The sequence below is a fragment of the Notolepis coatsorum genome (assembly GCF_963971535.1).
Source record: "Notolepis coatsorum genome assembly, chromosome: 14".
Classification (NCBI taxonomy): domain Eukaryota; kingdom Metazoa; phylum Chordata; class Actinopteri; order Aulopiformes; family Paralepididae; genus Notolepis; species Notolepis coatsorum.
Window position 1 is genome coordinate 53,694,940 of NC_140178.1, and position 20,388 is coordinate 53,715,327.

Here is a 20,388-nt window from a genome sequence, read left to right on the forward strand (position 1 = left end):
TGTTCTCCCATTCACTTTCATTGAGTCCAATCCAAAAGGGTGATTTACCATCTGGGAGACGATAGGGGGCGCTTTTTTCACATCTGAGCGCCGGCGGTGCCTGGATATCCAACGGTAGGCTCGCTTGATGCAATATGATTTCAGATTGCTAATTAAAAAAAAAATCTCATGATGGGCATTCAACGGTCGGGGGGGGGGGGTAAACCCAAGAAATCTCGGGCGTGGCATCCAAAGTGTTAAAGATGCACTAAGATTTTTAATAATTTGAAATGAGGACCATGTAGACTCACTTTGTACAATTACATGGAATACGCACGTTATTGAGTTTAGTCTACAAGATCCTAATGGCTCAGATGGAGTGAAGACTCAACCACACATGCTTATTCCATGTCTGTTTGTGATTTGAGTCTGGATGTCCTAACGTCAAATGGTCAGTGCATCTTTAAAGGACCTCTTTGATTGCTGTTTTGCAGGATGTTTTGGCTAAAAGTACGCTCTTTCCACAGGTGTGATGACACGTCCTTGTGTTAAGGATTTTGGAACAAACACAGATGTCTTATCCAAGTATGTTGAACGTTGCACAAATTAGTGTTTTTCACATTGTTGTGCATCTTATTATCCTAGAGTTGGCTCCAGGTTAACTGGAACACATGTTACAGCTCTGGGCTCAAGTTCTACAATTATGATTTCTGTTTTGATTTGGGACACATTTTTATCCATAGCAGGCCCAGCTACTGTGCTGATGTCCAAGATTAACTTATTAAGGAATGTTTTCATGGGACTTGTAATTCACTTCAGAAGCAAACTGTGAAAAGCTTTTCAGGTCTGTAGTCACTGACACTCTAGACCTGGATTTGCATAAAATGTACTCTGAAGCCAGAAGCCAATGCAAGCTTCTCATTCATTAACCATTAAAACAAAAAATGACTGAGTACATTTTTACAGGGTGTGAGCGTGCAATGTCTCCCCCACTCACATTTCGTCCTGTCAGTTTTGTGTGTTTGCCACAGGGGGACCGTTATATATGTTAAAAAAGATTAACATATTCATATATATATATCACTTGCAGCTCCTTTTAACACTTTGAGCGCCACGCCTGGTTTTCCTTTTTACCGGCTGAATGCCACCATCGGCGCCAATGTTAACGTTAATATCGCCTAATCTATGTTTTAAATTATGGCTATGTGTCTAATCTGCCCATCGCATTATCAAAGACTATTTTCCAGTCAGTGCTGTCAAGGCAGATTGTTTTTTTATCGCGTCGTTTCCGTTTCAGAGCAGTTAGAAAAGCCCCCGTTTTGATATAAAAAACAGCTCATTCTGGAGCATTCTATGAAAATCGTCTTTTAGTGGAATATTCCACAACGTTGATATTCGTCGGCCTTTTTATGAATCGTTTTCAAATAAACGCTAGATGATCAATATTATACGTGCACGCAAGCACATTACGGCCGCGCACGGATAATCGCCTCGTTGATTTCCTCTCGGACTTTTACAGTGAAACCGAAAGAAGACATTTCACAAAACAGCCTATATCTTCCATCAAACTTACTCTGATTATCCTAACACTGATAACATAGAGTCCTTACCTGACATCAGATGGTATCCAACTGGTATATTCCAATTCCTGATCACCATTCGAAAAAATCGATACGTGTATGGATCCAACGCGATACTGTAGAACTCCATGATCAGCGGGCATCTGAGGTTCCAGAATGAACTGTGGTAACCCCGGCTGGATCTGTGGACTGGAAAATGTGGAGTACCGGAGTCCATTGAGTCCATTCCAAAATCACTTATGTCATCTGGGAGACGACAGGGGGCGCTTTTTTCCACAGTGATCGCCGGCGCCGCTCGGCTATACTCGGGTAGGCTCGGGTAATGCAATAATTTTTCAGATCGCTAAAAAAAAAAAATCCGAGAAATCTCGTGAGTGGCATTCAACGTCACTATTAAAAACCCGAGATATCTCGTGAGTGGCATTCAAAGTGTTAACAAAGGGCTAATTACAATAAACGATACACATCTAAATGTGTACATGTTCTACGAAACCTATAGCTTTACGGTACATATTGGTTGTCTGAAATTGAAGATCTCAAATATGAAAACCTCCAACCCAACCTTTTAACAGGAACTGGAACCTCCATGTGGCAAGAGACTGTCTGCTGCAGCTGTTCGAAGTGTGTGGCATATGTGGCTTTGAAACCAACGCCCGGATTGAGGAGGAAATCGGCCGCTTCTCTGTCATTCAGGAGTGTCAGATCTGTAGCCATCAGAGGGAGTGGTGGAGCCATTCGCCCATAGTTGAGACGGAAGTCAAGGAGACTGTGAAAAGCAAACCGGTAAATAGACATCAGCCTTTTATTGTGCTTGTTGTAGAGCTGTCTTGACTATAGAGCTGTGTTGGTTATACAGGTTAGTTCCCTGCAATATGTTTTTTTATGTTTTAAGCTTAAAACATTAACCATTAGTGGTTTGTTAGTGGCTCTACAAGGGTAAGCTCTAGATAAGTCATCGGACAATGATGCTGACCAATCTACTGATGGTGTATAGTATTTCTGTCCTTGATGGTGCAGATTTCAGATGCTTCTCATTCATTGTCACTACGTCATCACTGATGGTATTTAAAAAATGAATCTGATATCCTTTACTATTTCAATATTGCATTTTATCATACAGTATCTGTATGATTCTAATGTATTGTTTAGCTCTACTTTGTTAGATGGATAGCATTTAAAGCACATAGTGGTGCTCACCAGTGGTCCGTTGATACTGGCTCAACACCAATATGCAGTAGTAGGCAATCATCAATATACTGTTAGGGATGCACCGATACGACTTTTTCAGTCCCGATACCGATACCTGGGTTTGGGTATCGACTAATACCGATACCGATCCGATACCCATTGTCCCATTTTTTATTTCTTTTTACAAAAAAAGTTATATAAAAAAATAAATATATATATATCCACGTTTTTTTTTTTTTTTATTAAAATATATTTAGATTTTAAGAATTGTAAAGGATCACAAGTGTGTTTTTGATATGTTGTAAACAAAGACAGAAAATAAACTTCATTCATTCTATTAACACTTTAATCGCCAAGGACGCCTTAACTCGTCATTCCCCGCCATGCTAATTCTGCCAATGACGCCGTAACACGTCATTGAGATCAATATTTCAAAAATCTGTGATCGCAATCATATTTCTCCCGCGGAGACTTGAGATCTACTGTTGGTCAACTCTCCAACGGTTCAAGAGCGCCATCTGGTGGCCGATCGGCGGATCGCCCAAACCGGAAACGGAAACTGGTGCTCATCCAAATTCGGTCCGATAACTCGCTAAAGGTCCCGGGACTCGAGCTAGACACAATGGATAGCGATCCGTTACCAATAACTCGATAAACAACATGATTTGGACGTATATACTATTATACAACCTGGAGATGGATCGCATATTTCAACATCCCATAATAGGAATATTTTTTCTCCACGCTCATCGCCCAACGGCCCGAGGAGACTGGGGTAAGTTTCAGCGTTTTTTTTTACCGTGTTCGATACAAACTGCTCTAATGATCATATCACCCACACTAGATGAATCATCTAACGTTGGCCACGGAATTATAAACGACCCCCCCCCCCCATCCGGTCAACATCGGATGATAAGTAGTAACTTCTAGAAGCACGTCCATTTGACATTTTTTTTATCTCGCGCCGATCGCTATCAAAATGTATTTGATCATCAATATAATGCATTTAGGGCTATAAATCACGTTCTGCAGAATGCTGCAGAAAACGATAAAAACATATTTATACTTTAGACCGTATTTTAGTATGAATATGTGAATGAAAAAGTATAACGTTCCTACATCCTGAACGATAGATAATTGACGTTGAATGGGCCATAGTAATGTCAATTTAGCAATACAAAATTAAATTAAAAAGTTATAGCCCTGCAAAGAAGGAACTTCTCCATAGACAAATAGAGCTGGCAGAGGATGGTATAAGGATGTACATAAGCCTGGCAAAGAAAGTGTTAACACTATCATTGCCGGCCTTGTTTACCTTTTTACCCCGTTGAATGCCATCATCCACTTCAATGTTAGCGTTAAAAACGCATAATCTATGTTTTAAATTATGGCTATGTGTCTAATCTGCCCGTCGCTTATCAATGACTTGTTTGCAGTCAACATTGTCGAAACGGATTGTTTTTTAATCGGTTCATATCCTTTTTATAGCATTTCGAAAAGCTATCGTTCTCTCGAAAATCTTCGGAAAATTGAAAGATTCACCCATAAACGCCATTTATTGGAATATTCTCGAATACACTAGACACATTGTCATTTGTCGGCCTATTTATGAATCGTTTTCAAATAAACGCTAGATTATCGATAGTATATGTGTACTTATGCATGCTATAGAGGCGGGCTGAAAATTCTATTATCCATTTCCTCAACACCACACACACACACACGGCACATGCTGATATCTCAGTGAATACAGCTCTGATTACCCCAAAACTGGTAACATAGACTCCTTACCTTAGATCAGATATTCTCCAAAAAGATTATTCCAATTCCTGATCGCCATTCCAAATATCGATCGCGTTTATTGATTGATTATTGGCTGCTGTAAATATATATTCCACGCTGCTTTCCAACTCTCGATCAGATCCCTCATCAGACGGCTCGCCAGCACAATGGAGCCAGTTGGCCACCCCCACAGGGCAGCGTTTCCGTTAGCCGGTAATTACCGGTATTTGACCGGCAAAATCTGTTGAAGTCCGACATATTTAATCTCTCCGGTCTTAATGTCCGGTGAAAATAATTCCCTCTAAGCACAATTTGATTATTTGAATTGTATTAAAATAGGCTAAAATTAAATAGCCTATGCGATGAACAAAACAATCATTACATTTGTTTCATCGTTGCTTCTAATAATGACAACAACGTTGTCAGCGAGAGCTTAGTGCTGGGTTTGCGAATGCATGTGCAGCTGCAGAGCCGGAGCAGCAGCGGCACAGTGCAGTACTCCAATTCAGCCATTGGCAATTCAGCTGTTGGGTGGGGGGCGCTGCTGAGCGGTCCCCAGATAGAGCCAGAAAAGAGCCAGAAAACAGCTGAATCTGCTGCTCTGCATCGACATACTCTCGCAAATAAGTCATTGGGAGGTGGAGAGAGAGAGTCGTCACGCAAACCCACGATAATGTTGCCGTCTCTCTCTGCCAAATTTCTCAGTTCTTCGCTTGATATAATTTATACAAATGTCCAATATAACGGAATTCGTTAGCTCATAAAAATGTGATTATAACAGACTGCTGTTTATTAATGTCGGGCGACTGCCCACAGACACCTATTTGATTTAAAGTCGGCAGCAGCACGGAGTCTCGGGACTTATTTTATTTGGAATATAATGACTATACGCAAAAGTAGCCTAGTTTTAAGTAAAAATATTATAAATCTACATGCCTTGATGATGTCATTCTTTTGTTTTGTTGTCATTATTTTGCCTATCAATTGTTTTTAAGCTCAATAAACTCTGACCGGAATTTCTCTCATTTGACCGGTAGATTGAAATCTACCGGACACTGAGGCCGGCAACAATTTTTTCAAAACCCTGCCACAGGGATCTCCCAGTATAATCGACTGACCTGCAGTTACACAGGGATAGACGATAGGGTGCGTTTTTTCCCTAGAGGGGCTGCTGTACCAACGGGAGACTCGGTTGATGAAATATGAATTCAGATCGCTAATAAACGTGGGGCATGAAAGACGACAATACACGTCGTCGGCATTCAAAGTGTTAATAAACTGTATGACTCACTGTGTGGAAGAGACTGGGATCATTCTTTTGTGCAAGGCAACATCAGGCTTGACATAAAACATTACTTTCCTAACTTAATGAAACTAAATGTAACAAATTAACACATAGATATAAATGTACTGAATGGTTATTTCTTATTTTATTTATTATAATTTTTTTTAATCCGATATATATATATATTTTTTTACCGATACCCGATCCAGCTATTTTACTGATATCGGCGGCCGATACCAATATCGGATCGGTGCATCCCTATAGTAGACCACCAGTGAGTGTCATGATTGTAAATGAACTTGGAACAAATACAAAAATAAGGCAATCATTCAAAGACAAACCCCATGAGTTTTTGTCATGGGGAAATATCCAAATAATCTTTGTCCAATGACTCCAAACTAATGAAGTCTATACTGAAATTGGTATATGCTCACACATCCAAAGTAGGTGCTAGGCAGGGGGGGGGAATGCAATTAACGGATCAATAGGTGGCTGCCGATTTTTGGCAACATTTTCGATTCCTTATTATACAGATAAAGTATAGTACTCAAAAACACAAGACGTTTGACACCGAATTGAAAAAACACTGTTGTTCCGGTAAGAGGCAGGAGCTAAAACAACGACATCCAATCAAACAAATAACAAAGTCAAATGATTGGAATGAGCGAGTTGTTTATCAAACCCTCTAATGACACGCATGGTTGTAGGGATGCACCGAATGGGAAATTCTTGGCCGAAACCGATACCGAAAATAGAAAACAGTTGGCCGAAAGCCCGAAAATGATTCATAGAATAGAATTTTTTTTACCAATGTTGTGGAACATTATGATTATGGAAAAATATATGATTATGACAAAACTTTTACTTAAATAACAAATCACTATTATGGGTCCATAAAACATTTATTCAGCACTTCTGAATGCATACAGTACATTAATCCCATCTTTTCTCTGGCTGCGCAGCGGACATCTGTGCTCTACTCTACTCGCACCTTTCTAGTCCCCAGCTGAATGTGCTCTCTTGACTCGGCACAGTAGACGCGCGACAGACAGACAGCGTCAATGTGAGAAACACAATCCCCCCCCCTCTCGCTCCGAATAATATGCATATTAGATCACTCAGTGATTAACCGCGACGGGCATATAGTAAATAAGGACATAAAAGCATGTTAAAGACGCATTTATTGGACGCGTTGCGCGCAGAGTTTACATAGAAACAGCGCGACTCCCGACACCGCGACATCATCACAACAACACGCGTTAGGTTACAGGTTGTTTCTGTTTCGGTGACATATTTTCGGTGAAAAAAAACTCTTTCGGCCGAAAGGCCATTTTCGGCCGAAAGTTTTCGGCCACCGAAATTTCGGTGCATCCCTAGTTGTTATTAGGGGTGGGACGATACATCGATCCAGATCGATATATCGATCTATTATCAATTATCAAATAGGATCGATGCAACGTAAAAAGATCGATTCATATTGCGATACTCTTATTTTGAAAATCCCCTCGTGAGCATATCCACCCGGCTGCAACAACAACAACAACAACAGTAGCTCAGCGTGTGTAGACGTTAGACAGCATTGCCTTAGAGTCCGCCTATTTTGCCCGAAATAAGTGCCTGTTGTTTTTTCCCCCACAAGGGGTCAAATGCATCTAACATGCATCCTCGCCATTCCTTTATGCCCACGTCGCATTAAATACCGAAATTAACGTTGCGTTAGCGTGAGCTAACTAAGCTAAGCTGATAGAGCCATAGAGAGACTGGGAAGGAGGGGGGGTTACTGCATTCTCGAGATAGCCCCACTAACAGGATCTGGCCGGTACTGCACCTTCTGACTCCCAATATGCCTTTTCCAGCCAAAATACAGCGCTGTGATAGGATATTAATATCGGGGAAAAAAAGAAACTAACCAAAAACAGTTAACAGGAGGTCTATTTGTATTAAAAACAATAGATTGTTTTTCATTTAAATGTCTGGAAGAGATCAAAAATAAAAATGTCAAATGATATTTCCATTGCCCTTTTTTTTTTTTTTTATATCCACTTTTTCTCCCATTTTCTATATTTTCTCTCATCCCAATTTCGTATCATCCAATTCAACCCTCCCCTGTCACGAACGCTGTTTCTTGCCTCCCACAAGCCGGCTGCAATGTGGACTAAGTCATACATAGCACAAGTCCCCTCCAGTACTTGAGGTAACAGCAGTCGCATCTTTTCACCTGCGCAGCTCGGTCTCTCAGTGGCGAGGAGTAACGCGTGGGAGGCTCACGCTGCCCCCGACACTTCCTGATTCCACTGCGCAGGCGCACCAACCAACCTGTAGGAGTCGCTGTCCACAACGCCCGATCCCCACCCATCAGTTTCCCACCCCCTAATACGGCCAATGTGTATTAGTACGGACGACCAGCTAAACTGAAAGCAAATGTGGAGCGCTGGGCTTGAACAGCCGAGCCCAGCGTCTCCAGATTTCGTGGCGAGCGCCTTGCCCACTACGCCACGTAGCCGCCCTTCCATTGCCTTTTTTTGTGTTGATTTAAATGTTACCGATTGTGTTAAATGGGCATATAATATCGTCTCATATCGATCGCAGGCACCTGAATCGAATCGTATCGTGGCAGACTTTGTGATATCGGAAAATATCGTATCGTTGTCCAAAGAATCGATATCGTATCGTATCGTGATGAAACTGGTGATTCCCACCCCTAGTTGTTATGCGCATACACAAAGGCCTGCTGCTAACACATAGCTGCTTAGCTTTGGAGGTATCCTGATACGTTGTAATTGGGAAGGGCATTGTCGAATTTGGTTGAATTATTTGAAAATATTTCACCCCAAAATCAACAGCCAAACTATAGCTCCTTTAAAATAAAAAATAAACACATACGCTGGCCTCTGTTAACACAATTTACTGGAAAATGGACTGTTTCAATCCAACATGGATCTTAGTTGGGTCATTACTGTGGGCCCACACCTGTGATCACTGATTGATTGTCACATGATGTAGCATTTAAAAACGGAAGAGGAAGTGCACAGTAATGACCTGATGAGGATCTATGTTGGCATTTAAATGTTTGTCTTTCAGTAAATGGTGTTAACACATTGGGCGCCAGAAACGCTTTCCAGCGTTATTGCCCGCCATGCGTTGTCTGCCAAGATCGCTGTACAGCGTTTTTTTAGATCAATATTTCATTTTTTCGCCATCCAGCCAACCTCCGGACTCCAGCGGGACCCTAGATGTGACTGCAACAGCTCAATACCGCCGCCTGGTGGATGGTCGGGCGAGTTACACTCTAGCAAAAACCGGAAGTGCCATCGCTGCATTGAGGAAATTCCTCCGGCAGTCACATCTCGCTACGGGACTCCTGACAGACACTATAGTACATATGGACCGCTTTCTAAACTTAATAATCGATATGATTTCGGTGTTTATTGCGCCATACAAACCGGAAATGGACCTAGGCGATCGGCGTCGAATAATTGGGATCTTTCACCGCCAGTCTCATCGGCCCACGGTAAGGGGAATATAACGTTATTTTCAGCCCGATTGTTTATTCATTTCACTGCAAACAGGGTTCGAAATTAAGGGGGGCTTGGGGCAAAATGCCCTTGAAAATTGACCAAATGCCCTCGAAAATCAGTTAACACTTTAACTGCCAGAAGACGTGTTACAGCGTCCTTCCCGGCCATGCTCAAGTTGCCGAAAGACGCTTTACAGCGTCTTTAATATCAATATTTCAAAAATCTGTGATCGGATTCATATTTCCCCTCCGCTGGCCTGAGATCCACCAGGAGGACCCACTGAGCTCTCTGGCGGTTCAGGAGCGCCATCTGGTGGCCGATCGGCGCAATCGCCAAACAGGAAGTGCTCTGGGCGATGTGCTGTTTAACCATATTACTTCCGGGCACTCTGTTTGGCTCCCGGCACTCTGGCTCGTCACAATACATAGCGATCCATTGCCAATAACTCGAAAAACAACATGATTTGGACGTATATACCATTATACAACCTGGAAATGGACCGGGTAAATCGACATCCCATAATGGTAAAATTTCTACTCTACGCTGATCGCCCAACGGCGCGAGGAGACTGGGGTGAGTTTTAGCGTGTAAAATTACCGTCTTCGATACTAACTGCTATGATCAACATTTGACCCACATTAGATGATTGGTATAACGCTGCCCACGGAATTATAAACGCCCCCTAGCCCATCCGGTCAACATCAGATGACGTGTAGTAACTTCTAGAAGTACGTCTAGTTGGAATTTTTTATATCGCGCCGATTGCCATAAAACTGTATTGCATCATCAATATAATGCATTTGGGGCTATATATCACGTTCTGGAGAAAGCTGCAGAAAGAGATGAAACATACTTATACATTAGACTAGGGGTGCACCGATATATCGGTCGGGTATCGGTATCGGCCGATAAGTGCCTTGTTGACTGCTATCGGCCTATCGGCCGATAAGCTCAAATGTGCCGATAGCAGTCGCCGATAACTAACCATCCATTTGTGTAGCGTCAAAAGGCAAAAAAAAAAATTCACTCGCGACCTACCTGCACAACGCCCGCCGTCCCCCCCACACACACACAAGCTACTGCATCAAAGTTACTATTTATGATTAACAAGGCATTCGTTTTGTGGCATTAACGTTATATAGTTAGTGTTACACGGACAATAACATCAGCATATTATTATTACCCATAGCAGCAAGGCATTACTCCGAGTCCGTTCATAGCCGGGAGGCAGAAGACTAACGTTACTGGTGAAAATGTGATTTACGTTGGAATACTCCTTTGCCAACTTGCTGTACTTTGCTTGCAGGTCTGCAGCCATTATTACTGGATTAAGAATAGCCCCAACTTTAGCCAACGTAACGTTATGGCTAAACCTTTAACATTAGTTAACCCTAGCTTTCGGTTAGCTGTTCAATGTTAATAACACAACCAAGCGAATCCATCAGAGCTCCCCATCAACACCGCTCTGTCGGGAGGATGGCATTTAAGAAAGTATCTGCTGTTAAAATGACACAAACATTCGTTTTGTGGCATTAACGTTATTATAGTTAGTTACACGTTCAATTACATCAGCATAGTATTTACCCGAAGATAGCAAGCAAGCCGTGCATAGCTCGGTTACATTCCGTTGCTCATTCCGTACCCAACTACACATTCTGCAATCTGTTAATAAAGTTTTCAACCAGACAAATGTATAGAAAGGCTTTGTTTTATTATAAAATTTGTTGCAGTAAAATCATTGTGTCTCGTTTGGCCATCCTGTGGAGCGCGCTGGTCGGCGGGCACTGCCGGGCAGCTAACGTATTAGCTTGTTGTGGTTCTAAGTTTGACTCGCATTCTCGCAAGCAGATCAATGGCGGCATTCCCCGAAGTAGAAAAATGAATAAACGCTTGGTGGTAAGCAGGAGGTGGGTGCTAGCGGTGTGGTGTAATTGGCCGAATCGACTGTCAATCAAAATGGTTCCATTGCATTGGTTGAAAGCTCTGGTTGAGAGAATAGTATCCCGCTGCAGGCCGCCAGAATGGTTCCATTGCATTGGTTGAAAGCTCTGGTTGAGAAAATAGTATCCCTCTGCAGGCCGCCAGACGATACTGGGAGAGGGATCAGTGATACCATAAACATATTTCTTGATGTTTCCTTTTTTAAGTAAGTAAAGAGGCCTACAAATACAAACACACATACAAATATACAGTAGTTTCATTAAAAAAATTAAAAAAAATTAAAAAAAAATTAAAAATACTTATTTTTTGCCACAATTATCGGTATTGGTATCGGTATCGGCCGATTGTGTTAGTTGAACAATCGGTATCGGTGGCCAATTTTCATATCGGTGCACCCCTACATTAGACCATACTTTAGTATGAATATGTGAATGAAAAAGTTTAACGTTGCTTCACCCTGAACAATACATATAGGACTTTGAATGGGCCCTAATAATGGCAATCTAGCAATATGATTTAAAAGGTTATAGCCCTGCAAAGAAGGGGAACTTATCCATGTTAAATATAGCTGGCAATCCACAGTCATTTTCCGGATTTCTGGCCGGCACCCAAAGTGTTAAGGGGGGCAAGAAAAGCCCCCGACACTTTGCACAGATGTTTAGCCCTTAGTATGCACTAGGGATGGGCATTTTAAAGAAAAATCCAGATCGATTGATCGCATGCTATACTCGAGTGATCGTGTATTACTCGAGAAGGGGGAAAAAATTCTTTAAAAAATAAATAAAAAAAAATTATATTTAATTTTTATTAGATTTTTTTATTTTATTTTTTTTACTTATTTTTTTTCATTCACGTATATGTTTAAGGAAACCAACAAACAGTTATAATCTTACACATACATGTGAACAAATATGTAAAAAAAAATAAAAATTTATAATTTTTTTTCATATAAATGATTAATAATTTCGATTTCTTTTCTTCTATTTTTCTCATAGCTACGAGTAACGATTATTCACGCCCATCCCTAGTATGCACACGCACAGTATAATATGCATGTAATAAATAGTTTGTTAATAAACTCCGTTACTTGAACAATTTTCACTGCTCCTAAATTTCTTTGTGTGCTCCTAAATTTTTATTTAGATTTTATTATTTTTTTTGTATCTACTTTTTCTCCCCATTTTCTATTTTTCTCCCATCCCAATTTTGTATTATCCAATTCTACCCTCCCCTGTCTCGAACGTTGTTAGACCATGCCTCCCACTGGTCTGTCTTTTTTTCCCCTTTTTTTTTAGGAGCACATGTGCTCCTTGGGGAAAAGGTTAGCGTAGAGCCCTATATATGGAGACATTAACATTACGTTATCAAACATAGGGACGAAGACTGAAAAAAAAAGTGTTGACAAAGTGTTTTATAATCTTTGTTAATTTTCATCATAAAAATTCGGTGCCCCCGAAATACAAAAAAAAGCCCCCGAAAATCAATTAAGGGGGGCAAAAAAAGCCCTTGGATTTTTTTTTAAATTTCTAACCCTGACTGCAAACCATCTGATCAATATATCACCCATACTACATAAAGCCGTTACTGATGATCAAGGACTTATAAACTACCCCCCCCCCCCTTTCCTCCACATATGATGAAGCATAATGTATACCGATCATATACATTTGAATTTTTTTATATATCGTGTATGGGAAAGAAACGGCAATCGATAATCTATCATATGCGTTTGAGCCTATAACTAGCGTTTTTGGAATTACAGCAGAAAAGATTAAAAACATACTTATATTCTCGAAGGTATTAACACAACAATGTATGAATGAAAAAGTATAATGTTCCCACATCCTGAACGATATATAATCGATGTTGAATGGGCCATAGTAATGTCAATATAGCAATACAATAAAAAAATAGCCCTGCAAAGAATGTAAACATCTCCATAGGCTTTTAACAGTGGCAGAGAGGGGTATGAGATGGGCACAACCCCCGGCGGTCAATGTGTTAAAAAGTCCAGTGTGCAGTTTATTATTTTTTTTTATCTAAGTCTATACTCTTAGAGCAGGAGTCTGCAACTTTTTTGACATGAAGTGCCCGTTTGAAATGTTCTTGTTAACTAGTGTGCCATATCAACAATATTCCATCCATATAGGCTACATGCATCCGTAACAGCATTTTAAAGACACATTTTCTCATCAGGTATTTTTAATGATCATGTTTACATTATCATATTACTATTATTAATTATTAACCATATTATTATTATGGTTGTATCAACCCTAAATCTGAATTGGGGGAAACAAAGCGATGGAGAGTGGAGACTAACGGCTACATACAGTGCGACCATTTCACTCATTTCTCCATTAACTTTTATTTTGAGTGAAAAATAGAAGAACGAGGAATCCGGCGAGGGGGATTCACAAGTCTCATCTAACGAGGCGTCGCAAGGTTTAACTGAGGCGGCTAACGTTAACATGACGGCACTCACGTTACCAAGCTAATGCCGAGCTATAGTAGCTTTTTCGCACCTACTCCTGAACAGCGCATGTGTTGCTAATGTGTTGATACAATTTCTTTACCTCTGAAAGCTTGATTTGTTTTACCTTGCAGAGTAGCCGGACCAGCACTCTCAGGTTCAATGTTTTTAATGGCAGCCTGAATAGATAGCAGACATGTTTCGGACACTGTCCTTCTTCAGTGATAAGGCTAGCCATATGGGACATTGTCCGAAACATGTCTGCTATCTATTCAGGCTGCCATTAAAAACATTAAACCTGAGAGTGCTGGTCCGGCTACCCTGCTTTTTGATATACTGAACTTTATGGGATTACAGCACCCAGTGTTAGAACTTGTGAGCGCGGTCTAACTTGACTATATTTTACCTTGCAGACAAAGAAGCCAAAGAAGGCTGATTCTAAAAACAAAAAGCAAGACTTGGAAGATGTTTGTACCTTGACCATGGAGTTCACGTCAGAGTTGTTTGAGTGCGATGTAGTCAGTGACGAGGAGGATATGCCTTCAGATGATGAGGAGATGCTTTCAGATGATGACAAAGTGCCAGAGGAAAGTTCAGATGAATGGTGTCCCTCAGATGAGGAAAATGAACCCCTCCTGGACTCCGACTCCTCTGAGAACTCGGAACTCGATGCACCTTCAAAGGAAAGAGAGGAATCTGGAGCGGACATGAAGCTGGTGGAGTGGTGTGTCGACTGTGCAGAGGAGTCCAAACTCACCTGCACCACACAGCGACATAAGAAGCTGCACGCCTGTGGGATGTGTGTACGGGAAGAAGCAGTTGGATTTGACAAATACTACATGAGATTTGATGATCTGGAAGGCTTTCTGGAACATGTCAAAGGTGAACACGACTACAAGCGCCGACCACTTTGCACCGAATGCGGTGTTTTGGCCGCAAACCACAAAAGCCATACATGTGAGCACAAGCTGAAAAAGTACATTTGTCTCGACTGTGGAAAGCGTTGCATTTCAAAGCGTGGCCTCCTGATACATAAAGGCCAACATCACAGACTTGACCGGACCCATCCATGCAAGTTCTGCCTCAAATCATTTCAAACAAAGCTGGACAAGCACAACCATGAAAAGAACCACAAAGCTAAGAAGCGTCCTTATGGGTGTTCAGAATGTTCTGAGAAATTCTCCAGCATCCAGAAACGAAACGGTCACCTGCGAACACACGGAAAACTTAAAAGGCACCTCTGTTTGACATGTTTGAAAGAGTTTAGAAACTGCACCAAACTGGAAAGGCACATGCTGGTTCACACAGGGGAAAAGCCTTTTGTCTGTGAAGTGTGCCAGCGCTCCTTCAACCAGGAGAGCCACCTCAGCTCACACATGCGCATCCACACGGGGGAGCTGCCCTTCACATGCCCTCAGTGCGGGAAGGGCTTCAACCACAACGTCAGTCTGAAGAACCACATTCAGCGGTACCACAATCTGGAGTCCAGCTCAAAGGACCAAGAGGAGAGCCAGGAGGCAGACTCTATGCCGGAACCGGAGTGTGACGATCAAGCGGGAGGGAAAGTCTCACTAGGTTAAATGCTGGGGAAGGATCTCTGGTGCTGAAGTGGAGCAAGCCGGGTAGAACTACAACACTGATCCAACAGAAGGGGAGGAAGGAGATGACCACCAATACAACAATTCACGTCAAATCAACTCATGTAGTACATTTAACGTTTTTTCCCCCACAAGGTTAAAGGGTACATTCAGAATGTTTGATCCCTAGCCCTATTTTCTACTCATCACTGGTGTTGTCAGGTTGAGTCCTTTTCTAACACAATTCATGCTGTTCTTCATAATGGATACCCACCTTCCTTCACAAAACTACTCAAAGTAAAGTGCTTTTTACAGTGAGGTCATTACTTTACATTTGTTTTGTGGCAAACTAGCCATAGATGTGTGTATCCAGTATGAAGAACAGCATGGATTGTGCTGAGAAAGGCCTCTACAGATGGACAACATCATTGCTAAGTAGGGCTATGGTTCCAAAATCTGGAACTTACCCCTTTAAGATCAAGAATAACCACCAAGTTAAAAAAATATATATATATATGTAACAGATGGTACCGTGAGGCGCAGTCACAATGGACATAAGATGTTGTGAAGTGACTGTGGCGAGTAGCGGTACTATGGGTTAAACTCACTCTCACCCTTAACTCATTGACCGCCACGCCTATATGACCAAATTAGTTGCTTATCAATGACTTGCTTGCAGTCAACATGTACGAAACTGATTGTTTTTTCATCTGTACATTTCCGTTTTATACCGGTTTGAATAAGAGTATAGTTTTGGAGATTTCTAGTAATTCCAGAGAAAGACGCGATAATAGCCCTTTAGTGGAATACACAAAACATGTAATTTTTCGGCTGATTTATTAATCGTTTTCAAATAAACGCTAGATTATCAATAGTATGTGTCCTTATGCACGATACAAAAGCGGGCTGAAAAATCGCTTATCCGTGCCTTGCTCAGCGCCAACGGCACGCACGCACACACACGGACACGTTGTGAAAAAACATCTGATTAACCCAAGACAGAGTCCTTACCTCACATCAGATGTTCTGCAAAAAGATTAATGCAATTCCTGATCGCCATTCCAAATATCGATTGCGTCCATTGATCCAATGTTATAGTCCAAAACACATAATCCACGCTGCTCCCAGTCCCCCCAGTCAACGTGGTACAACGATACTGCATGCCCGAGAAGCAAAACGCGGACCGGACTTTTTTTCTTGATTCACATCCCCAGCCAATCCAATCCAATGATGTGCAATACCATCCGGGAGACGATAGGTGGCGGTATTTGCCCTTTTGCGAGCTCAGACCCATTCCCCCCCAGTCAACGTGGTACAACGATACTGCATGCCAGAGAAGCAAAACGCGGACCGGACTTTTTTCTTGATTCACATCCCCAGCCAATCCAATCCAATGATGTGCAATACCATCCGGGAGACGATAGGCGGCGGTATTTGCCCTTTTGCGAGCTCAGACCCATTTCCAACGATAACATCAGGTTGGATGGATGAAAATGAATGGATATCGCTAATAAAAGAAATAACGATTAAAACCTGACTATCATCGTGATTGGCGCCCAAGCGGCGGCGAGTTAACCCGACTATCATCGTGACTGGCGTCCAATGAATTAAAAGACACAATAGACACGTTACAAAGCAGTGAGTTCACTTCTTGGTATAGCGGCCTGTGCTGTCGACCTGTGGTTCGGCAGACCACAGGTTTGAAACTCCCTCGGGGCATCGAAGTTTAAGGTGACGATATGAATACTGTTACATATATATGGTGTTTTGTAGCAGTTTCCCGGACCTAAATAATATTTTCTACATGCCTAGCTTCATTCATATTTTTGTAAATAAATGTTATTCATTGTTGCACTTAAAAGTGTTTCAGCAGCCTTTTTGTCGTTTTGGTTCCATTTTTGCAAAGGTTTGGGGTAAACTTGTTATCTTACTCCCTGTGTTCCCCTAGACCTTAAATAAAGGTAACCTCTTACAATTGAGCATTTAATTCTGGTTCAGACCTTCTACCAATATAAACCTAATTTGGGTGCAAGGGCTCACAGCAAATATTTTATGGACCCATAAACTCAGAGCCCCATTCATTGTCTGTGGACCAGCCTCAGATTTTACATCCCAGTTACATTACCCATTGGAGGGTTCTTTCTCTGATTCCTAGCTTTATGAGAGTCACATGTTCACAAATACTGACAGAACAGTCCTAGAGCACAGGAGGAACATTATGTGAATTCTTAAAACAGGTGGTATTCCCCTTAATTCTACATTTAGATGGAGAGTTATTCAACAAGAAGGTCGGTGACCAGGGCCCTTAAAAGTAGCAGAGGTGAGGCGGCTGGGTGGCGCAGCGGACTAAGCGCTCGTCACCAACGCAAGAGACACTGGTATAGAATCCGGCTGTCAGCGTTGCCTCCGGCTTGGCCGGCCATCATACTGGCTCGATTGGCAGTCAGCGGGAGGGAAGCCGGTGGGTGGGTCCGGGTCGTTGTAAACAGTGACTCCTACAGTTCGGTCGGGGCGCCTGCACAGCGAGGGAAGGATCTGGAGGAAGGTAGTGTGACCGTCCACACGTTACACTCTCCCAGTGAGAGTCCGCGCTGCCAGGTGAAAAGAAGTGGTGGGCTGGGTACACATGTGTCGGAGGAAGCATGTGATAGTCTCCGCCCTCCCGGACCGACGGTAGGGGGTAGAGTGCGCAACGACCAGGAAGAGGATTGGGAATTGGCATAACGACTAACATTGGGAGGTGAGAAAAACGGAAAAAGATAATTCAAAACAATTTAAGAAAATAAAATTAAAAAAAAAAAGTAGCAGAGGTGGCTGAAGAAGTGTTTGCATTGGACCTATCTCAAACCCTGCCCTCTTTTCTTGATCCTCCAATCACAACTGTGTTTTTCCCAGGTAAGCGACAGTTGTGATTGGAGGATCAAGAAAAGAGGGCAGGGTTTGAGAGGTTGGTTGGCATTGGAATTGTGAAGACTGCATGCTACGAGCCATATCAGTAGACATGGCAGTCGGTATGTGTTTCTACGTGCCTCATATCAGTAGACATGGCAGTAGGTATGTGTTGATGACCTCTAGAAAATATATATATGAAGAGTTCATTTGTAAAACTAAAAACCTATAAATGCCATTTGAGGGGGGGGGGGATTAACTGACTTGTGAGTCACTGTAAGAGTTTTGTATCAAACACTTATTAATTGAAAATGCATTGCAAGTGCACGTTTTACAGTAGAAATAGTCTAACACCAATAGTTTTTTACAGAGCCAAATAAATCTGTTCACAACTTATCACTGTGCAGTATTGGGGTCAAGTGACACAATATGGCTGCTAACCGGAACTGTACAGTCAAAGGGAAATTGACAGTCATCTTTAAAGATTGTGTTTTTTTTATTTTATATATGAAATCTTAGCCTGACCTGAGTTAATGTCCTTTTTAAGGCATAGCCAAGAAGAGAAAAGCTGAAAATGATTATGGTAACATAGTGAAAATGTGGCACAAAATCCATTCCATGTGTAATGTAACTTTGGCTCAGTCATCTTTAAAGATGGATTTCTTTAGGATCTGGTTCATTTGCTCATTTGTTTCATCTTCGTGTAGTTATCTGCTTTTGCCATACACAAAAGGCGACCTATGATATGAAAACAATTAATTAGATTTTGTAAGTTACCTGTATTGTCATTTTTACTTGGTCAAAACAATCCAACTGCAGTTTGATATAATCTGGAATGCACAATAAAAAATGTATGTGCTAATGAACTCTTCATATATCCCATTGGTCTTTGGAAGAAAGGGTTGAAATGAATGCATCTCATGTGTGAGGTGACGTCTTATCCCTAGTCTTAACCAATTACTAAAATGACTTGACTTGCAAAAGAATAAATGTCTAATTGCTTAGATTCAAATAACTAATAAGATGCATGTGCAGGTACAACAGTGTCCTCCAACCTGTCAAAGGTGACAGGGCTATACTCATTGTAGAGTTTTGTATTGAAATTAAAAAGATAGGGCCAATATATCGAGTAAATGAGTAGGCTACCTACTTTAGCTGCACCCTATTTGGTTGGAATACTGGATATAATTGTTCAATACTATGACACTGCAGTCCCACCTGTTATTTCTTAATTTATACTAATTGCTCAAATTTATGAAGAGTAGCTAATTAGAGGTTGATTCCATTCTAATCCAACATGAGCCGTTGTGGCAGTGGCTCAGAAGGTAGCGGGTTTGCAATCTCAACATCCCTGTTGTAACGTGTTCTAGTACACAGGCAGGTGAAGAGCAAACCCCACTGCTGGGTATTATATTGTAATGTCTACTAATGATGACTCACCGAACGTCACTGATTTATTATCACAAAACTCAGCACAGTACATTATCTGGGTGCATCCACCTGCATGATTTTTCCCCGTAGCCTATGTTTGCGAAGACGCTCTCTGATTGCCTAGTCGCGTACAGCGAAGACCCTCTCTGATTGGTTTAGCGCCGAAGGGTCTCTTCCGCATATTCAACAACAATTGATATGTTGTTCCCTAACCTTAACCCTAGTATATATAACCGCGTCTATACAAATAGTAGCTCTAGTTCTGCAGACGCCAAAGCATAACCACTTTGAAGCAGAGAATATGCGGAAGAGACCCTTCGGCGCTAAACCAATCAGAGAGGGTCTTCGCTGTACGCGGCTAGCCAATCAGAGAGCGTCTTCGCAAACATAGGCTACGAGTTTGCAGGCTGTTCGACGCGGAAATGGGCAAGTGGTTTGTAAAAAAAAAAATCGTAAAAAAAAAAACAATTTTATAAGTATGCAGTATCATAACTACATCTTTGATGTTTATAGCAAACCAACCAGTTTGAAAATCGGTATAGAATTGAGCAATCTATGGTTATTTAAATAGTACATGCACCATATAGCTGAGCTTCCTCTGGCAAGATGGCCGCCCTACGATGGTGTCACTACATACGCTGGCCGGCAGCACAGGTAAGCTATCTAGTGTTCTATATATATCTATGAGCGCGCCTGCCGCTCTGACGGATGTTTTTGTTTTTCCTGTACTTCCGGGTAGCCCAGC

The 20,388-nt window shown here is 41.7% G+C and overlaps 1 protein-coding gene across 4 annotated transcripts in view; it reads left to right on the forward strand.

Moving 5' to 3' along the window:
• The window catches only part of LOC311240025 (uncharacterized protein), a 135,714-nt gene extending 118,376 nt beyond the window's left edge, over positions 1 to 17,338 (forward strand). For 2 of the 4 annotated variants that reach the window (XM_084328520.1, XM_084328521.1), the window contains 3 exons: positions 507 to 564; positions 2,132 to 2,342; positions 14,160 to 17,337. In XM_084328520.1, coding sequence (XP_084184646.1) covers positions 507 to 564; positions 2,132 to 2,342; positions 14,160 to 15,326 — 1,436 coding nt within the window. In that variant the 3' untranslated portion in view covers positions 15,327 to 17,337. Of the gene's footprint in view, positions 1 to 506; positions 565 to 2,131; positions 2,343 to 14,159 lie in introns of all 4 variants that reach the window. The other 2 variants (XM_084328522.1, XM_084328519.1) reach the window with 1 other exon arrangement.
• Positions 17,339 to 20,388: the final 3,050 nt, after the last annotated feature.